We start from the raw sequence: 16,254 nt of genomic DNA on the forward strand, positions 1-16,254 counted from the left end.
TAACAACAAACTAGAATGATTGGAGGTGCAATCTAACAACATGAGGAGGGCCACATATTCCCCAGCTGAGTGTTGCAATGTGAAAAGAAGAAAAGAGAAACAATGTTAAAGGAAAAGATGGACACTTGAGTAGTCAGACTGTTGTCCACATGCCCATTTACCATGGTAGGGGATGATGGCTTTATGGATTGCAAATTTCAGCACATTAAGAGAAGAAGGTGAAAGGGCAGGATGGATGAATCTGAGGCCATTTGAGGCCTGTGCAAGCCATTGGGATCCACTCCTGTTTGCATGGAATGATATCTACCTTTTTCCTAATACTGTTCCCCACTCCATTGCCCTGTCCTCAGTTGGTATTTCCACTTTTCCAGGGCGAGCGAGGCCCAATGGGACCAGCTGGGCATGATGGAATCCCAGGGCCAGTGGGGCTACCAGGACCACCTGGGCCACCAGGACTTGCTGGAGAAGATGGAGACAAGGTAAGAGAAGCCTGCACTCAGTATGTTTTGGGGGATTACAGGAAAATATGTGCAGGATCTATCACACTGCTGTACAGCTGCCTGTATTTGTTTCCCTGACAGCATATTCCATAGTAACAGATGCACTGTAGTTTCCTTAGTGATGGTTTTCTCTGCCAAGGGGTTCCTCAGTGTATACAGTTTGCTTAGCAAATCTTTGAGAGTTCAGAGTGCACTCTCTCTCTCTCCCCCCCCCCCCCCTCTCACTGCCTCTTTCTTTTTTCATCTCTTTCCCTGCAGGGAGAGATGGGTGGCCCAGGACAAAAGGGAAGCAAGGGGGACAAAGGTGAAGCGGTAAGTCTGAGGCAGGTTGATTATAGACCTTGTGGTCTCATACAGCATCACTATCCCTTAAACACTATTGTTGTAACTGCTTGTAGCATCTGCAGTGACTGAATCAGGAAGATTTTGTTAAAAAAGAGAAGAGAACTAGCGAACTGGGAATGGCGAACCAGAGATACTGGGAATAGGTATCATTATTTTGTTCCCCCTTTCCTTCCCTCTTTCTACAGGGCCCTCCAGGACCTACTGGGATTCAGGGACCCATTGGGCATCCAGGCCCTGCTGTAAGTACACACCAAAATCTGTATTGATACCCAAATGAGTCCTAGAAGGGGTTGTTTCCTCTAACAGTTTTCCAGGCGCAGCTTCCTTCCTTTATCCCCAAATGCCTTTGTCCCTGTGTGGTGATGACCCATGTCAATGGACATCACACTGTGCTTCAAGGCTAAAGGCTGTGTGGGTCATCCCTTCCATTGCCACAATCACAGCCTTTGGCTGTATAAAAGAGGGAGGTGTATGTGTCTGTCAGTGCAAGCATGGCAGTGTCGGGGGAAATTTCTGTTACCAGTTGAAGCCCTAACATGATATCTTGCCAACAGGGAGTGGATGGGGAGCCTGGACGCCGAGGGCAACAAGGCATGTATGGACAAAAAGGAGATGAAGGATCTCGTGGATTTCCAGGAGTCAGTGGCCCACCTGGTTTACAGGTAAGTATGAGGACTAGGGTTTGAGTATGTGAGTACAAGGTAGGGAACAGGACTGGTTAATGTGAAGCAGCCTTATTTTTTTTTTGGGGGGGGGGGGGAGCAGTATTTGTTTGTTTGTTCATTCAATTTGTACCTAGCTTTTCTCTTGCCATGGGACTCAAACACCCTTCAAATAATTCAAAATAAGAGTTTAGCTAGTGTCTTATTTACAAAAGTTATAAAACACTTAACAATTCTGTTAAAAAGAACATGTTTAAAACATAAATGAAAAGATACAAGGTCAAACCACAGCACGCCACTTGCAAAACACCATTTTCCCACATAATTTAAGAGCCAAAGGGCTGCTTAAAAAAAAAGGTCTTTGCCTGCTGGCACAAAGAAAGCAGGGAGGGGGCCAAATGGAGCCCACATAGAAGTACCTATGTACCTATGAGTTTCACAGTCTGGGAGCAGCCACTGAGAAGGCTCTCTTCTATTTCCTCACCTAATGTACCTATGATGGTGGCAGGATTGAGAAAAAGCCATCCCTCAAAGATCTTACAACAACTTCCATAGGGAGACATGGTCTTTTAGATCGTCTCAATCCAAGTCATGTAGGGCTTTCAAGATTATAACAAGCACTTTGAATTCTGCCTAGAAATGGACCAATAGCCAGTTTAACTGTTTAAACAAGGGAGTTATATGACCCCTGTAACCAGTCTGACACAGCCTTTTGGACTCACTGAAGTTTTCAAACATTTTCCAAAGAAGCCCCACACACGGTGTGTTACAGTAATTAAAATAGGATATAATCAAGTCATGTGCCACCATAGCCAGATCTGATTTGTCAAGGAACCGGTGCAGCTGGTGCACTAGTTTTAATTATGCAAATGTATTCCTGGCCACTTCCAAAACCTGGACATCCAGGCTTAGATCTGATCCCAAGAGTACGATTAAGCTGTGAACCTGAGATTTCATGAGGGGTGTAACCCCATCCAACACATGAATGCCTGTTCTCTTATCTACCTCATGATTTACCAGGTTCATCTCTGTCTTGTGTGGATTAAGTTTCAATTTGTTTACCCTCATCCAGTCTGTTACTGACAGCTGACACTGATTTAATATAGAAGTAGCTACTTTGGAGTTAGTTGGGAAGGAGAGAGAAAGTTGGGCATCATCTGCATATTGCTGACATCAAACCCCCAAACTCTGATCTTTTCCAGCAGTTTCATGTAGATATTAAACAACATGGAGGAACCAAGCCCTCGGTAACTCATAGGCCAATGACCAGGGTGTTGAACAGGCATCCACCAGCACCACCTTCTGAGTTTGCTCTTTCTAGAAGGACTGGAACACTGAGGAAAACCACAACAAATACTTCCAAGTCCTTCACCAGAAGGATGCCATTGTCAGTGTACTGAAAGCTGGAGAGGGGTCTAGCAGAACTCACAGGAACATACTCCCTCATAGAGTTCCTGGAACAGGTCATTCACCAAGATGACTCAAGCTGTCTCTGTCCCATAGCTAGGCCATAAAGCAGATTGAAATGGCTATAAATAATCAATTTCATCCAGGAACCCCTCTCTACAATCTTTCCCAAGAAAGACATAATAAGGATTGTTCCATGTGGTTGGGTTTAGAGAGAGTTTTTCCAACAACATACGCATCAGAGCATCTTTTAGGCATTTTTAGGCAGAATGGAAACCTGCTTTGTTGCAATGATGACATTCCACACTCTGCTTACCCACTCAGCTAGTCCCTTTCTAGGTGCTTTTAAGAGCTAGGAATGGCACAGATCCAACCAGGATGGGGTGATGCACACATCTTCAAGGTTCTTGTCCTCGTATGCACATTGCACAAACTAAAATGTATCCAATAACTTAGCAGGAGACACATTTACATCCAGTGGACTTGTGCAAACTACAGCATTGAAGCCATTTGACTAGAACATAGAAGGATATGTGGCCCTGCATATGTTGTGGGGCTGCAACTTCCATCATCCCTCACCTTTGTCCATGCTGCCAAGGGCTGATGGCAATTGCACTATAGCAACATACTAAGGATGGGCTGTTACCTCAGCTTTACTCAGTTGATACAGATATGACTGGAAATTATTTCCAAGGAACTTTGAAGCTGAGACGTTGAAGGACTTTGGACCATGAGGAAAACTAGAACAAATGTCTGGCTAGAATTCTAAATTATGTCAGTTGGCTGAATTTTGAATTTTTTAAGTCAATGGGCAAGAATTTTATTAGCTTGCCAGGTGGCATAACTGTACTGGTGTAAATAAAAAGGTAGCAGCAGGGAACAAGGGCATGAAAGAGAAGTGGTGGCAGAAGGAGAAGTCTGCCAGCTCTTTCTGGAATGCCAGGCTTCCATGGTGCAGGTGATTGCCCAAACCATCCACTCCCATGGTGCCTTGACTCTGTGAACCCTTTCTGTCAGAAGCCTGGCACTGAAAAAACAGCAAGCAAGTAGCTGGCAGTCTTCTCCCAGATCTGCCAGCTTCCCTGCATGAGTATGCAGAAATTGAAACTGCTAACATAATAGATCATTACATTAGCACAGTGTCTGGCCCCATAGGATTTCTGTCAAAATTTTGGGATTGAAGTTTCATGGTTAAATTGTAATAGGCAATAGTTGCTCAAGATTTTACATTGTGAAATATGTAGTGATAAATGTTCAAAAAGATTTATTTCAGTTTCCAAATTGCCTCAAATATAGTTCCATTTTACAGAGTTCATAAACCTTCATAATTGTTTTTAAAATTTAAACCTTTGCTTTCAAATGTAAAACCTAACCAGGGTAACCAGATGTCATAACCTGAAAGTAAGACAAAACACTGTAAAATTAGGACATTTAAAAATGTAGGGCAAACAAAAGCTAAAAATGCCAATATAATTATAACTTCATCACACGTGGTTTATTTATGGCAATATTACATATACTGTATTTTATTAGCTATTAAACCATATTTTTCTGATGAACTTATATTTGTTAAAATGCCATGTTGGCTTGCAATATAATTATAAAACCTTGAGCAAAACAAATGCTTAAACTTGTACTGTTCTTTACAAGCATTCAACAACCCAGATCCTCCTTTCTTTTCCACACCTCTTTCAGAAAAAACAAACAAAACCCCCACATGGTCTGGGGCAGTCTTCTCTTCAGTCCTTTCAAGCAGCTGGGGTGGAATAAATCTGTGACATAAGAATAGGTTTTATGGTTCTGTAACAGAAATTTCAGGAAACTTAAATTTCTAGGATTTGCAGAGCAATAGAATTAGCAAGAGGACCTAGTAATTGAAAATCCATAAGTTTATTTCCAATTGTCGACAAAGGAAAACAATGAACTCAGTGGAATTCAAGTTCCAAAAGCTGAGGCCCCGAACAAGACAAAATGGCTCTTTTTATATTATTCAAGACAAAGAAGCTTCTTCAATACACCTGATTGGCTAATTACAATTTAAACATACAGAATTCTTACAATCAGAACAGAAATACATGCATACATTAAAACTGCATCATCACTCCTTACCCCCTCCTGTAGCCTTCCTCCTAACCTTGCTTCTGAATGTCAACTATGTGTCCTTATCTCAGTAGTTTATGTTATGTCTTTTTACTGGTGCCAGCTTCCATCCAGGTCAAGATGCACTCCTTATTCCTTTGCTCTAGTTTTTCTAAACTCCAAGCCTTTATTTCAAAAACCATCTCTCTGGCTGACAAAGGTGACTCCATCTTTCTATAGTTTTTTATTTCAACAAGGAATATTTCCACCACAGTTCAAAATAGAGGATGGTTTGCAATTCCTCCTGGACATAAAGTTGAAATATAGGATATGTCCAGGAAAAGGAAGATCCCTGGTCACCCCACACCTGAGCACCTGGATATTGCCTTCCAAACTCATGTGTATCTGGGAGCCAGAATGGAGGGACAGCAAGAAAATGAAAAGAATGCTATACACAGTTGGCCCTCCATATCCACAAATTGTTTATCCACAGCTTCAAGCATCATCCACAAAAAGCAAATCTTGATTTCATCATTTTATATAAGGGACACCATTTTACTATACTTTGTATTTAATGGGACTTGAACATCCATGGATTTTGGTATGTACGGGCAGTCCTGGAACCAAGCCCCTTTGGATACCCACTGTACTTGTTTATCTTGATGAGCTGGTGATTCCTTTCCAGGGAATGCCAGGGCCCCCGGGTGAGAAAGGCGAAAGTGGTGATGTTGGCCCAATGGTAAGAACCATCTACTTCACTTCTTAGCTCCAAATTTAGCCCTTCCTTCGCTTCAGCTACTTTATGAATTTGATCCATAATCTCTCTCCCTCTCTCTCCCCCCCCCCCTTATTCTCTCTAGGGCCCGCCAGGAGCTCATGGGCCCCGAGGCCCACAGGGTCCCAGTGGTGGGGATGTGAGTATTGTTCTATTTCCATATAAAATAAGTGTGTGTAAGGGCAATTTCATGTTTTTTTTTTTTGGGGGGGGGTACCCTGGTTAGACTCTTCCTCTTGGGAAGGATGAGAGCATCAGCAGAAAAACAAATATTTGCATGATGGATAGGATGATCCCTTTGGAGTTGTTTTGCTCATTATATTTGAAGGAGGAGATTCTGAAAGAGCTGAACTCAAAAGCTGGAGAGATAAAAATGGGAGGACCGCTGGTATCTTTGTGGCTGAGAATATTGGGGACAGAGTGCATTAAAAATTTCATTAGTGACTCGGTTGTGTGAGTAGTATAATAACAAGCAAATAAGCCAAAGTGTTCACACAGCCCAGTACTACTCTTGTTGATCCACACACACACACACCCAAGATGTCCTAAATCTAATGCTCAATCCTGAATGGCAAGGTCACATTTACAATGTCGAGGTTCAGTTTACATGATAGTTATCATGTAATGCTGTTATCCTTTCTCCAGTAATCTGCTAAATGGGAATGATTTGCAGTAATTGACTCTGTAATGACAGTTTGAACACCATTATCAAGTGGTGGTTACAATGACTACATTTTTCATTTATCGATTGGATTGTTTTGCCATCAGTCTAATAACTCTAGGCACAGTATAAACAGAGCCATAAAGCATGGGGTCTCATGCTGATCATCTTGCATCAGAAGACAAGGGAGAAAATAAATAAAGAATGTAAATGGATTAATAAACCTATCTTATTTCTAAAATGAGAAAGGCAAAATAATAATAACAACAACAATAATACCAGCAACAACCACTGCTTTCTAACAAAAATAAATTCTCTGTTCTCAGATAGTGCCATGTGGAGAGAATTTCCAGAAGATCTCAGTAATTGCAGCTATTGAGATGGTAGCTGTTTAGGGTGGCATTCCATGTATAATTGTAAAATAACTATCCAAGTGTTTTTGGCAAATGTCTAGAGAAGAGATACGAAATGTGTGAACCTGCAGATATTGTTGGACTGCAGTTTCCATCAGTCCTAGTCAACAGAGCCAGATGTGGGAATCCAGTAGTATTTACAGAGCCACACATTTCCCAAGAGCCACTGTGGTGTAGTAATTGAGTGTTGGACTAGGACACTGGGAGAACAGTGTTCAAATCCCTGTTCTGCCATGGAAACCCACTGGATCACCTTTGTTAGGTCACATTCTCTAAGCCTAAGAGGATGGCAATGGCAAACCTCCTCTAAACAAATCTTGCTGAGAAAACCCCAAGATAGGTTCTCGTTAAGATCACCATAAGTCAGAAATGACTTGAAGGCACAACAAAAATAACAACATATTCGCCACCTGTGTCCTAGATGCAGCTTCTTCCGTAAGCATGAAGTTGGATTCCACTTTGCATAGCCGCCCCTTGCATGTATAAGAGAAGCATCTTTTGCTTTGGTGTTCATAGATGTTCTAAAAGTGAGGGCTACAAGCCATGTGCAGCATCCAGGGTTATCTTTTTAGTCCCAGGCTAAACTTCCTGTTGTTACAAGATGTCTCTTTCTGGGCCTAAATTGTTACTGGAAACCAAAAAGTGAGTGCGATGGGGGGATGCAGCCTACAAGGTCTCCTGATAGGGCTAATATGCCCCTCAGGATTTCAGCAGTTGATCACTCCTGCTCTAAACTCAGGGTGGGAATCATCAAGATGTTGCTGGACTGCAAGTCACTGAAACCTTGGCCAGAACAGTCATTAATGAAGAATGTTGAGCATTAGAGCCCAACAGTATCTGAAGGGTCGCACCCCTATTTTATACATCTTAAACATTGTTGATAAGAGAGAAGGGATACCATTGTTGGCTAGGTACTTTTCCTTGATGCTTGTATTTCTTCCCATTTCAGGGCCCACCAGGTCAACCTGGCGGGGTGGGACAGCCAGGTGCTGTTGGTGAAAAGGTGAGTCCCCGTCAGGACAACCAGGATAGAGGGTCAGCCCAAACAGTTGATGATATATATCAAGAACCAGGGATCAGATAAGGCAAAGCATGGTTTTTAGGAGGACTGGAATTTCTGTGGAGATATTCTTTGTGGTGGGTGGTGGGCTAGAACTGGCTGCAGCCTTGAGGATGCCAGTTACAGTTCAACCACCATATCCATGGGGGTTATGTTCATAGACACAAACACGCATACTGCACAGATACCTGAAACCATGGATAATAGGGAACCATGGACTCATAGAATCATAGAGTTGGAAGAGACCTCAAGGACCATCAAGTCCAACCCCCTGCCATGCAGGAACACAGAATCAAAGCACCCCAACAGTTGGCCATCCAACCTCTGTTTAAAAACCTCCAAAGAAGGAGACTCGACCACTCTCTGAGGGAGTGTGTTCCACTGTCAAACAGCTCTTACAGTTAGGAGGTTCTTCCTAATGTTTACATGGAATTTCTTTTCCTGTAGTTTGAACCCACTGCTCTGGGTCGTAGTCTCTGGAACTTCAGAAAACAAATTTGCTTCATCTTCAGTATGACATCCCTTCAAATATTTGAACATGGCTATTATATCACCTCTTAATCTTCTTTTCTCCAGACTAAACATACCCAGCTTCCTAAGTCACTCTTCATAGGGCATGGTTTCCTGACCTTTCACCATTTTGGTTGCCCTGTTATTTTTAATGAGATAAACAACATCCATTCCAAGCATACCACAGAATTACAATGGAGACCTAGGAATGTCTAGAGAAGACACCTCTGGACATTTCCAAGTCCTCCAGCATGTTTCTGTGGTATGCTTAGGCTAGAAGTTCACCATAGAATCATGCTGGAGGACCTAGAAATGCCTAATGAGAACATACTTTTTCAGATGTAGGAAAGTGAAACCACAAATATTGAATTCACAGATATTAGGGTCATATTGTATTTGGTGAGCCCATTCTTGATATTGTGAGGGAAATGGAGGGCTGAGGTATTTGGCAATGCAATCCACCCCTCTTTTTCTCTATCTGATAGCTCAGGATTTTGCTAGCAGCATCTGCAAGGATCTATATGAGTTAAACATGGACAAATGCCACAAATTGTATGGAGTCACCGTAGATGAGAGACCAAGAAGGTGGTATTAAGAAAACTAGATACACTGAGAAGTTTTTTTCTCCCTCTCTCTCTGTTTTGTATGTGTGTTTTGGGGCACTGGCACGGGGAGATAAAATTATGGAAACAGTTGGAGATTGCAAAGAACATCACCTGCAGATAAGGTGACATCTCAATCTTGGTTTTGCTAGCCTGGCAACAGAAGTGTTGTGATTGATTTGTAATGTGAGAAGAAGTAGAATTCCAAAGGCCTGTTACAGACAGCCAAAATAAAGCTGCTTCGAGTCACAGTGGAGGTATGGCGTTTCAATGATGCATGCATCCTAAGAGTCCAGAAGTCGCACCAAAGCCATGCTCCATCCCTAAGGACTGGAGCGTGGCTTTGGTGTGGCTTCTGGACTCTTAGGACGCATGCATCATTGAAACACCATACCTCCACTGTGACTCGAAGCAGCTTTATTTTGGCTGTCTGTAACAGGCCAAAGTTACACTCTGAAGTGGAAATCCCACCTTCTTAATACTTACTGTGTATGAATGCAGGCTGCATGCACACTGTCATGTGGGAAACACACTCTGTAAATGCTCAGGGTTTCTCTTCTGTTCTGACTTCCAACCTATTTATCTGAATCAGGTTGGAGAAAATGTGGTGATTCTATAACTGTTAGTAGAAAAGTGATCTGCCTGCACATCCTTGAGGGTTTTTTCCCCCTTGTTCCTTTGAGTAGGAACTAGCTGCTAGCATTGCTAGAACAAAGTCTGTGCTTCATTATAGGCCTGTAGATTAAGAGTAGGCAGCATTATGTAGAACAAGTGGAAACCAGCTAGAGGGGTGCAATAAGTCCTAGAATAATGGAGGTATTCTAATACGTCAGAACAAAATTGGAGTACCTCCATCAAGGATTCTAGATGTGGCCATTAGTCCTGTTCTATAGCATATAAAGAAATACAGATTTTGTTTTTTGAAAACAGGCTTCGTATAGGCAGCATGGCAGGTTTGCCAGAAAGGCAGCATAGCAGGGTGGAGGATTCATACTTTGTTTCTTTTCCACTGTCTAGGGTGAACCGGGTGAAGCAGGGGACCCTGGACCTACAGGGGAGCCAGGCCGGCCAGTAAGTTTCTGCATATTGGGAGATGAAGGCGAGGAGAAGTTGGATAAATTAAATGTTTCCTCTTGGCTCAGTGGTAGCTGGTGGCTTCAAAACCGGTAGGGTGGTGAATCCATTTTAGTGTTCAGGGGCATCATTAGAGGATATACAGAAGGTGCAGGCCACAGCAGATGACACCCAAAGGGAGGGTGATACCGCTGCTCCCAAACATCTGGCTTTTGGCAGAAATCAGCTGTGACATTCATCTGCATCCCTTTAAAATTCTGAGGCTCAGTGGGAGAGGAAAGGAGAGGCTTCATTTTATAAATAAATAAATAACATTTTAAATTTAATTTTTAATTAAAAATAATTTAAAATCATTTTACATATTCTTAAAAAAATCACATCACATTTTGCTAAATTTTCACTTTAACCACATGAAATTATGTACATGTAAATACATTTAGGGTGTGCATATGATATTGTAATTTAAAGGTATAATTTTAATTTTGCCAAATTTTTATGTCACAGCTATTGCCACTACATGGAGTGATATATGTTAATTATGATTTATGAGTAACATTAGTACAAAAACCATTACTAAGGATTATTTATGGTGTGGTATAGGAGGAGGTCAATGGGGTGGTGGCCCCATGAGTTACCACACCGGCTGAAACCAAGCCTAGTGATGCCTCTGCTGGGATTTAGCATGAATTTAAATGAGCTATCCAAGGTACTAAACCTCTTTTGTAGCTAGAGTTCAGCATCTTAGATACTTCCTTCCTTCTTTCCTACCTACCTACCTACCTAAAACTTGGAGTGGATTTACTACTCCACTAACAAGAAAAGTACCAGCTGCCACCAGCCCCCAAGTCAAGCTGGCCTTTACTTTTGGTCTGTTCTGAAAGCTGCAAGCCACATGCATGAATTCACTTAGAGCAGAGGTGTGGCTATGGTATTTAAGTGAGACATCATAGAAAAGTTGGTTTTGCAAAATCTGAGCCCATCATCTGACTGCCATCTCTGTGTTTTGCCATCCCCAGGGTGTGAAGGGTGACATGGGTGAAAAAGGAGATTCTGGCCAATCAGGAGCTGCTGGGTCCCCTGGCAAAAAAGGCCCTCCAGGAGAAGATGGAGCCAAAGGGAACCTCGTAAGTTATTGGCTTTTGGATTTATAAGTAGCAAAGACTACCCTGTAATTGATGTGTGCCTTCAAGTCATTTCTGGGTCATGGTGAACCTACAACAATCTTATTGTGGGGTTTTGTCTGCAAGATTTGTTTGATGTGGTTGCTTTTGCCTTTCTCTGAGGCAAGGACAGTATGACTTGCCTATGGTCACTCAGGGGGTTTCCATGGTTGAGCAGAGATTCGAACCCTGCTCTCCAGAATCATAGTCCAACACTCAAACCACTACATCACACTGGTTCTCAAGGGAACTGTCATACTCCTTCTTAATTCATTCTTCTTCACTCCACACCATCACCACCTTGCCAGCTCCATGTGTTGGGCTGTAACTTGTACCCCCCCCCCCCCAACATGACTGTGCTGTTGGGGGGATGGGTTGATATGACTTGTAATGTCACCTCTGGAGTGTGCCAGATTGGGAAGCCTTCTTTGTATGAAAGATTTTATCAGCAGAGCTCTCAAAAATCAACAGGAAAGGGACTCCCAGGCCCTTGTTGTTGTTGTGTTTGTTCAAGTAATTTCCAACTTATGCCAGATCTACAGCAAACCTATCACAGAGTTTTCTTGGCAAGATTTATTCAGAGGGGGTTTGCTTTTGCCTCCTATCAAGGCTGAGAAATGTCACCCACGGTCACCAAGTGGGTTTCCATGACAAAACAGGAATTCAAACCCTGGTCTCCAGAGTCATAGTCCAACACTCAGACCACTACACTATGAGGGTTCATGGAACACCAATTCACATCATGGATCTTTAGAGGAGATTCCAAAGCCCTGGTACAATTGGCAAAAAACACACTCTGACTTTACTGAGAACAAAGTGGTGGTTTCAAAGAAACTCATAAACATGTCATAGAAAAATAACAGTAGAAAGGACCCAAGGGCTGTTTTCAAGTCCTCCTTTTTGGATGCCAGGACAACCTAAAATATGAATGTTCATCCATTCTTGGTCCTCAAACAAAATGGTGCATTCCAGATATCTTTGAAATCCATAGAGCAGTCAGACAGACCTAGTCTCTCAGTCTGCTTGCATTCCCAGTTGGGGTAGAGGTGAAATCATTTGGCCTGGGTTCTGCTGCTTTTATGGGAGGGTTGTACCTTAGACTTTGTGGTAGTACTCAGTGCTTGTATCTCTCTATCCTAGGGCCCAATCGGATTCCCTGGTGACCCAGGCCCATCTGGAGATCCTGGCCCTCCTGTGAGTATCAGTGCTGCTACACCATTGAAGTCTTCTTTTGGCTTTGGAGAAGGAATACTGTTTTAGTAGCATATGAAGCCAGAGGAAGTCCTGGAAGCTGGGCCATCTCTGTTTCTAGCATTGAGTGGATAGTTTGATTTCAAAGTGCTCAGATCCTAACTTTCAGGGCACGTTCTAAATTACAGAAAACCCAAGGGCCTGGATGCCCATTGTCTTACCACAAAACAATGTCTTGAAATCCTTTATAACTCTGGGTGAAAGATGGAGTGAGAGAGAATGTATGTCTGGCCCAGGGTCGCCCAGTGATCTTTGTGGCTGAGTGGACATTTTTGTATCCAGGTTCATCTCTCCAAACCATACCAGCTTCTAGTTCACAAATAGCATGTTGTTCTTTACATCTCTCAGCTTGAGTGTTGAAGTCAATGTTCTTGGGAACTGCATTTCAGTGTTGGGTATGTTGAATGCAAGAGTGAGATTAAAAATATCAGCCAGGTTTAGTTTAAGATTCTTACTGCTAGTAATGCAGCCTTAGAAGAAGGAATTTAACCTTTTTAGGATGCAAAAAGAGTTACAGAAGTACAAAAATGTAGAGGAGGAAAAAAACAAAACAAAGAACCCACTCTCACCAAAAACTCCAAAGAGAATTGCACATGTTTCATCACTGGTCTCATAATACAATCTGACTGATGAAGTTAAATGGTACATGAGTAAACAGAGAGAATATGCTGGAAGATGATGACTAACTAATTGACTGGAACCCTGAGCAGGACAACCTGCACATGACAATATTTTGTTGCAAGTCCCACCTGTGGTCTTTTAAACATTTTAGCTTAAAAAGAGCAGGTTTCCTGGGTGCAACTGATTCTGGTGTGAGATTGTTTCTACCTTCTCTTTTTTGTTCAGGGCCTTGATGGAGCTCCTGGTGAGAAGGGTGACATGGGGGATCCTGGACTTCCTGTGAGTATAACAGCTCTATATTGGTGGTGGTGGTGTGGTGGTGGGGGAACTATACATTCTCCCATCCTCTAAATATATTGCAGTGTTTTTGAAATGGCTGGCTGGATGTGGGTGCGTAGACAGAGAGGTAGACAGATCCTTGTACTATACTAAATATTTAAACTGGATTGCTTATCATAACTTTCTTTGTAGTTGTTTGTAGGAGAATGTGGGGAATGTTAACTGAATTCTCAGTGCTTCATTAAACTGGATTCTCCAAGATTTGAGTAGGAGAAGGAGGAATTATGACAATGAAAGTAGTATAAAACAGATGTGCTTGTTGTGTAGGAGAACTACAGATACTGAAAACTAGTAAATTAAATAAACAAATAAAACCATTGTGAGCTAGAAAGCTTGGGCTCTCTGCAGATGTGACCACATTATAATACTCCTTAGAACCAGTGCACACGGGAAGGCTAGAGATATCACTCCCAAGTAATGATTGGTACCCTATTTATCACAATCACTGTGTGGATTGATATCACTAGCCTCCACATGTGCACTGGTTCTAAGGAGTATTATAATGTGACCACATCTGCAGAGAATACAAGCCTTCCAGCTCACCATTTATATACAGTGGCAATTCAATATACCTAGAAATAAATTCCACTGAACTTAGTGGAGCCTGCTCATTAGTAGACATGGAGAGGATTGTAGCATTCGTGGAGCAAGAGATGCTCTGTGTAAGCCACTGCAAGTGTCCCCCCTCCCAAATGGTGTGGTTATCGGTAATCTCATTATACAACATTCTTTTCAGGGATCTCCTGGAGCTTCAGGGGAGCCAGGTCCTCCTGGATCACCAGGGAAGAGGGTAAGTTTTGCCTCCTGTCCCAAAGGCCAAATGTTGTAACTTCCATCTACTCTGTTACATTGCATTGCATCGATCTGGATGGGAATTTGCAGGCATGGGAAGGAAGTTGGATCTCCAGATCCTCCACAAACCAGCTGAATCACTTGCTGATACTTCAGCCATGAGCCACCTTCACTGGATTCTTGTTTACCCCAGTCTGGAAAAATCTGGGTGCTTTAAATCTGGCTACCTATCAAAGGACCAGCTAGTGGAACACTCCTTCATTTTTCACTGGGCTGGTGTTGCTCCATTTGGAAAGCAAAAACTCCCCCAAACAGGAAGCAAGAACTCACATAGGCTGCTGCTGACTGCAGAATTAATGCAGTTTGACCCCGCTTTAACTGTTATGGTTCTTTCCTATGGAATCTTGGGACTTGTAGATTTTTGTGGTACCAGAGCTCTCTGACAGAGAAGGCTAAATATCTCACAAAGGTACAAATCCCAGAATTCCATAGCGTTGAGGCATGGCAGTTAAAGTGGTGTCAAACTGCATTAATTCTACCTAATGCATCAGTTTTACTTCTCCTTCATCTTTTATGTGTAAGGAAAGCAGGGTAAACCCATCTGGCACTTTAAACATTGGCTGAATCCCAAGGTCAGAATTTAGCCAACTGAATGCAACCTGATTTACTTCCTCATTGCCTTTCTCACATGAGGACAGTGAGCATGGAGTACAGTGAGCTACAAACTATTTCTTTACCTCCTATATCTATCTCTTCAAGAAAGTCTGCAGAATCATGGACAGTTGCAACTCAATACTTCAGATCCAATACAGATGCCTGGATCAGTTGTACGTGCTTTTGCAATTGCAGAGCTGACTTACATGGATCTACATAAGCTACTTTTGCTATTCTGAGAGGAGAAAAATGAAAAAAAGAAAGATAACTGGACAAAATCTTCATAATGTCTTGCACTCATGGAAACTGGCAGTTCTACTCTCAGTGGTCTGGCTGCTACATGCACAGTTTCAGATCTCTTTCCCATGGAGTGGGACTGGTTAAGATCCCTGATCTTTGCTGATATCTTTTCTGTCTTCTGGTATTTGTAAAAGACACCAAAACACCATTCAGTTGATACATTTATTAAATATTCTTCCCATGCTTGTAACCAAAGCAAAAGCCATCTAATACTATAAGAAAGTTTACATTGACATTGTATGTTCATCTGTACTTGTCACCCTACTCTGTTGCCCCATGCCCTTGTGGAAAAGAAAGAGTTCTCCCAGAACTGTGAAAAGACTAGAGTTGTCCTGGTCAAGCTAAGTTCCTGGCTGCTTATGGAGCCAGCAAGTTCACTCAGAAAGTAGTGATTACTCTCACTTTGGCCAAAGCTTACCAAATTATACTAGATTCCCATGTCCTTGCTTATATTGTGGACAATATTTAGTGTCGTGTGCCAATTTGTGTACTTTTGGCAGAACTTAAAGATCTTTTATTGTTGAGTTTGTTTCGACAATATTACGGCATCTATTCCCTGGGGCTGCTTGTACATTTCTGTAAAGATTTACATGGTGTCTAATTTACCCTGTTCTTTGTCTTTTGTTTTAATTGATGACATGTTTGGGTTTTTTGTAAGGCTTTATGGCCAGAACAAAGTCATATTTATTTAGTTAACAGGGTTGTGAGAATGATTAGGGCTACAGACTTTCTCTAGAAGAAGGGCAGGAAGATTAAAACACAAGATCTTAATCAAAGTATGTTACAGTTTATGCAGCAGTTTCTCTCTTTGTGTTCCAGGGACCTCTTGGACCAGCTGGTCGTGAGGGTCGACAGGGTGAGAAAGGAGCCAAGGTAAAGAGAACAAATTGCTCTTCTCTGAGGCCTAGTAATGAAGTAATAAAACATATTATTAAGTGCTAAAAACTCTTATCCATGTCTGCTGAATCAACCACTCATTTTCTCTTGCCCTGTTTCTCCACTTTCCCCAGTATCAGTGCTGTCCCTCAGTGGAATAAAACATCCTGAGA

At 42.2% G+C, this 16,254-nt stretch overlaps 1 protein-coding gene across 1 annotated transcript in view; it reads left to right on the forward strand.

Moving 5' to 3' along the window:
• Positions 1 to 16,254, forward strand: part of LOC149322778 (uncharacterized) — a 164,878-nt gene that overhangs the window by 128,970 nt on the left and 19,654 nt on the right. The window contains exons 44-56 of the mRNA XM_089531722.1: positions 372 to 479; positions 759 to 812; positions 1,031 to 1,084; positions 1,400 to 1,507; positions 5,679 to 5,732; positions 5,854 to 5,907; positions 7,792 to 7,845; positions 10,032 to 10,085; positions 11,105 to 11,212; positions 12,389 to 12,442; positions 13,346 to 13,399; positions 14,196 to 14,249; positions 16,025 to 16,078. Coding sequence (XP_089387848.1) covers positions 372 to 479; positions 759 to 812; positions 1,031 to 1,084; positions 1,400 to 1,507; positions 5,679 to 5,732; positions 5,854 to 5,907; positions 7,792 to 7,845; positions 10,032 to 10,085; positions 11,105 to 11,212; positions 12,389 to 12,442; positions 13,346 to 13,399; positions 14,196 to 14,249; positions 16,025 to 16,078 — 864 coding nt within the window. The remainder of the gene's footprint in view (positions 1 to 371; positions 480 to 758; positions 813 to 1,030; positions 1,085 to 1,399; positions 1,508 to 5,678; positions 5,733 to 5,853; positions 5,908 to 7,791; positions 7,846 to 10,031; positions 10,086 to 11,104; positions 11,213 to 12,388; positions 12,443 to 13,345; positions 13,400 to 14,195; positions 14,250 to 16,024; positions 16,079 to 16,254) is intronic.

The sequence above is a fragment of the Sceloporus occidentalis genome, unplaced genomic scaffold, assembly GCF_023333645.1.
Source record: "Sceloporus occidentalis isolate IW3139 unplaced genomic scaffold, rSceOcc1.0.p SCAF_1, whole genome shotgun sequence".
In the NCBI taxonomy this organism is placed as follows: Eukaryota; Metazoa; Chordata; class Lepidosauria; order Squamata; family Phrynosomatidae; genus Sceloporus; species Sceloporus occidentalis.